At 41.3% G+C, this 4,859-nt stretch overlaps 1 protein-coding gene across 1 annotated transcript; it reads left to right on the forward strand.

Annotated features, from left to right (window-relative positions):
- The first annotated feature begins 3,294 nt into the window (after window positions 1-3,294).
- Window positions 3,295-4,266, forward strand: LOC6603217 (protein argonaute-2). The gene is made up of 3 exons (XM_026989654.1): window positions 3,295-3,298; window positions 3,448-3,944; window positions 4,014-4,266. Exons 1-3 carry the CDS (start codon window positions 3,295-3,297, stop codon window positions 4,092-4,094), a joined length of 582 nt encoding a protein of 193 aa, XP_026845455.1. The 3' UTR covers window positions 4,095-4,266.
- The last annotated feature ends 593 nt before the right edge of the window (window positions 4,267-4,859 follow it).

Genomic DNA, 4,859 nt, shown 5'->3' on the forward strand with positions numbered 1-4,859 from the left:
ATGACCTTTTTTCATCCACCCACGCGTTGACCTATCTCCAAACCAATTTGCATTACTGTCACCTCAGTCAAACTATTTTTCATGGCAAAATAGGCCTTTTGATTCCGAGTTGCAGGGACATTAGTGGCCCCGGTAGTGCGCCCCCAGAACTAGGGGAAATCACGACAGCACCTGTCGTGACGAATCAGTTTTCATTTCACCGAACATGCTTCTGATACTAGTTTGAGTCCAGATTATATGCGGTACTCAAAGAGCATAGGTATATACTATACCAGGATACTAGGACTCTCATGACAGCCAGAGATTGAGCGCTTAAAAGCCAGCCGCTCTCTCGTTCTGCAATGACATATCCATCCTTTTAGGAATGTGTGGACTGTTCCGCACTATCGGACTGTGGATCTTCAACGATATATTTTTCAAATTCGGATATATCCTCCTGGTCCCATCCATCAATTTGTTTGTCCTCTTCTTGGAGCTTAGCTTTAGCTTTTTGTATGCTTCTTCTCTGATGTCTGCCAAACTTAGGTAAATATACTGGTATGACCACTTATGCCCTGAGCAGCCTCTTACTAAACATGTCCACATGTCTTTGCGTGCTGGGGGTGCTTCGTGCTTCGACGGGGTTGCTAGCATGATTTGAATCTATTTCTGTTTTTATTTATAACAAAAAAAGCGCAGGATCCGATCAGTTCGGTGGCCGTGGCTGTAGGTACTTCTGCCGAATGATGGCACCCTGACTTACGGACCGACAGACTGGCTGTGCAATAACATACACACATGTTCCAGGTGTGTGTGTTCCAGATTAATGCACCTGTACAGTTTTACCCTTCTGATTATTCTGCTTGTATTGGTTTTTTATGACGGCGCTGTCGAAGGGGATTTATTCCGTAGATCGTAAATCGTAAAAATCATATCAAGTTGATTCAAGACCTGCTCGTGGTATCTTCTGCCCACAATATGAAAAAATCTTATTTCGTATATCCTTAAATACATAATATATGTACATCCATGACTTAACATTAGAATAATTGTCAGGGTATTCAGCGTGCGTCGTTTCAATAAGCAAAGATTTGCAAACATTTCCTGAGATCTACCTCAAAATTGTTATGAAATTGGGGTGGGGATCAAAAATTCGTTTTCGAATTTGGGCGCATATTTTATATTTGAATTAATACTTTTTACTACGAAATAAAATGAATGCAGAGAATATAATTGTTTGATTATCCAACCAGTTAATCGAAAAAGGATTTTTAAAGAAGATGAAATTTTAAAACATGCTTTCGGCTTGGAAATTCGGCATTACGAATTCGGTACACAATAAAAGGCGTATTTGCAGGAAAGTTCCTTTTGTTTTTAGATTTGAATGTTCTCCCGACTTCGCGACTTCCTAGCTGCACATGAATGACCATTATGGCCGTAACTCATCTTACTATTCCAAAGGGTTCCGACTACTGTGAACACCATACTACACGGCCCATTTGGTTTAAATGCTGGATGTATGTGCATTAGCGCAAAATAATTTTCTGGTTTTTCTGCTGCTGAAGTTTCTGGCGAGCCTAATATTTGCTTTATTTATTAAGAATTTGAATAAGAAACCGAGTAATTGCACAAAATTGTAAAATTTTCTCTATCGGCGTCATCTGGAACTACAGGTCTTGTAGTTCAAATTAACTCCTATAGAGTGCAGCAGAGTAGTTCGCGGTAATGCCGTCTCAGATCTTCACCCTGACTATACCTCTGGCGGCGCCATCTGGAACTAAACACAAATGTATTTTCCTGACATCCCCAAAAGAGTGCTGCTGACAAAAGTAAGAATGAGATAACAATACTAGGGAAGTTTTTAAAAATAAATATATAAGTAAATCTAAATATATGTATGTGCATATTTACATAATTTAAGATTTAATCAAAGATTCAGAATCGAAAAAAAAATCATCGAATGAATGCATCCACAGTTAATGTTTGCATTTACATACATATCATTTTTGGACTCGGATTAATTTCAGAAAATTGCTCAGCGAAATGAAAAATGATTCGCCATGACACATGTGGTACCTATCTACTCCCACAGTTCCCAACGGTGCATCGGGTACGCATGACCGCGTCGACCAATGTCCCTGCAAATCAGACTCAAAATTCTGCATGTTTGACCATAAAAAATGGTTGCACTAATGCGACATTAATTAAAATTGAAATTAGCTCGGAGATAATTCAACGCGTGGGTGGCGCTGGGGGACGACAATGCGCGGTTAAGGCATAGATCCGCTCTTGCGGAACAGAAATGCAATCAAAGTGTTTTTTATCCCCTTGTAGCTGTATGACATTAGAATTTGTTTAATTTGCTGCATTATAGACAAAACGCAAACGTAGTGTTCGTCGCCGCCTCCAGACACGCCCTCTAGCTATCAGTCGAATAACTGAGGCATAATTTGTGACAAAATTATGTCTTCCAACACACACTGAAAGCAAAAGTGGATCTAAAAAGTTCAAAAATCGATCATCTCTGCCGCAGCGCTGCTCCCAGCTCTCGCTCTCACGGCATTCTTTTCCCATGAGGCTGTCTCTGCTTTCGCAGCTAGTCAGTTAGAAAAATATAATGGCTGGGAAAATAGATAGAAATTCATCATGCAGAATTAAAAAAAAAAACTCTTCGAGTATAAAAATGTTTTTTAGAGCGTTGCTAGGATAGTTGAAAGCGGAATTTTTTAATGAGCAATAACTAACGGCACACCTGATAAAAATTAATCATAAACTAACAGACTCGACTACAAGATTATTGGAATCGATCACACAGCACAGTGTTATACGTCAAACAAATTTAGAGCAAAAAGTTTAGCCAACAGGAAATAAATATTTCAGTCATTCGAAACAGTTCAGTCGTCGGGAGAGGATATTAAATCGAAAAGGAAAAGAAAATAGTAAGTGAAATACAAAATTAAAAGCAGCAGTAGGAATTTTTCAAAACCAAAAACCCTGAAGCGGGTTGTCGGGATACTCCTGCAACAACATCAACAAAAAGGCAGGTGGAGTTGTACCTTTTGGGGAGAAAAAGTTGCAATGTTGGGAGAGAATTTCTGCGGGTAAGCGTTCCCCAAATCGGTAAATATGCGATACGTGTGCGGTTCCAACAACAGCGAAAACCCCCTAGATCCCTACATAAGTTATGTTTCCATCGCATAGTAGGATCCAGGACTCGGTCAAATTTAGTAAAATTGAAAAAATAAAAAAAAAATAATTTTTTTTTTGAAATTTTGACATTTTATTTAAAGGCATACTTGATTGTTCCCATTTCATATGGGTAAGAATGAAGGTTTGACATTTAGTCACAAAATTCTGCACGTCAATTTTGGATATTGAAGGATATTTCGTTTTGTTTTAGATCTTTTTAGCGCAGGTCCGTGTATCGATTTTTTACCATCAATTCTTCCTCTCTTCACGAATCTTCAGCTGCTGGTGCGTCTGCGGACGAAGAAGAGGCTACCCACCCCCCAAATGGAGGTCCTGCCTCCTCTGGCTTGCAGAAGGAGGAAGAGAAGCAGCAGCAGCCACACAGCGATGCTATGGAAAAACAGAACCGACAACAGCACGCAGGACAACAGCGAGGACAGGGCGACAATCAACAACGCCAAGGAGGCTCCCAGCTCTATAGTTCTCGCCAGCCGCAAGGCGAACTCCCCCAATGGCCAGGCCAGCCGCGTGGAGCTTTGGGAAAACCAGGTCAAGTATCTGTCAATTATCTCGACGTTAACTTGGACCAAATGCCTGCGGTGGCCTACCACTACGATGTGAAGATCACGCCAGAGCGTCCTAAGAACTTCTATCGTCAGGCTTTTGAGCAGTACAGAGTTGAACACTTGGGCGGTGCGATTGCCGCATTTGATGGACGTGCATCGTGTTACTCAGTTGTGAAGCTAAAATGCAGCTCCCAGGGCCAAGAAGTGAAAGTAAGTGTTGTTGTGTTGTCGCCGAGCTTGATGCACCTTTGAAGTGAAACTTGCTTTCCTGCCGTCCAGGTAACAGATCGCCACGGCCACTCTACGTTCATATTCATAATTACCCGTCCAAAAAAAAAACTACAAAACATACGGCTGTAAACTGTGGTGGCCCAAGGAGATACAAAACTACATAAATACGGGCACTCTACGTTCATATTCATAATTACCCGTCCAAAAAAAAAACTACAAAACATACGGCTGTAAACTGTGGAGGCCCAAGAAGATACAATTCAGCTTCATCTGATCGTTTTTCTACACAAACCTACATAAATACGGGCACTCTACGTTCATATTCATATTTACCCGTCCAAAAAAAAAAAAACTACAAAACATACGGCGGTAAACTGTGGAGGCCCAAGAAGATACAATTCAGCTTCATCTGATCGTTTTTCTACACAAACCTACATAAATACGTATTTATGTAGTTTTGTATCTTCTTGGGCCACCAAGCAAGCGGCAACGCTCGGCGGAGGACACCACCACACAAGTCCAACAGGCCAAGAGGACGAAAACACTGATTGGCCCGCGGACAGATTTCTCGTCCTTCCCGAACATCCGCTGGCAAAGTGACGTGCGGGACGGTAAACGGGGAAGCTGAGCAGACGAATTATGTGTGGATTGGATCATGGAAAGCGACTCAAATATATTCGCCAAGTGCCGCAATAATGTGTTGCAATTGGGAGTTCCTCAATCGAGTTCCCAGAAATCGAGCTGCTTCAGTACATCTCTTACGAGTATATGACATGCCACTCTAGAACCTCTCCGAAATACCATCCAATCTGCCGAAGCCTATGTCTGTGCCCGACGTCTTGTGTGTTCCAAACATTTTCCTATTGTCTGTTTGATCTAAAAATAAACGTTTAC

The sequence above is a fragment of the Drosophila persimilis genome, unplaced genomic scaffold, assembly GCF_003286085.1.
Source record: "Drosophila persimilis strain 14011-0111.01,24,50 unplaced genomic scaffold, DperRS2 tig00000431-arrow-pilon, whole genome shotgun sequence".
NCBI lineage: Eukaryota > Metazoa > Arthropoda > Insecta > Diptera > Drosophilidae > Drosophila > Drosophila persimilis.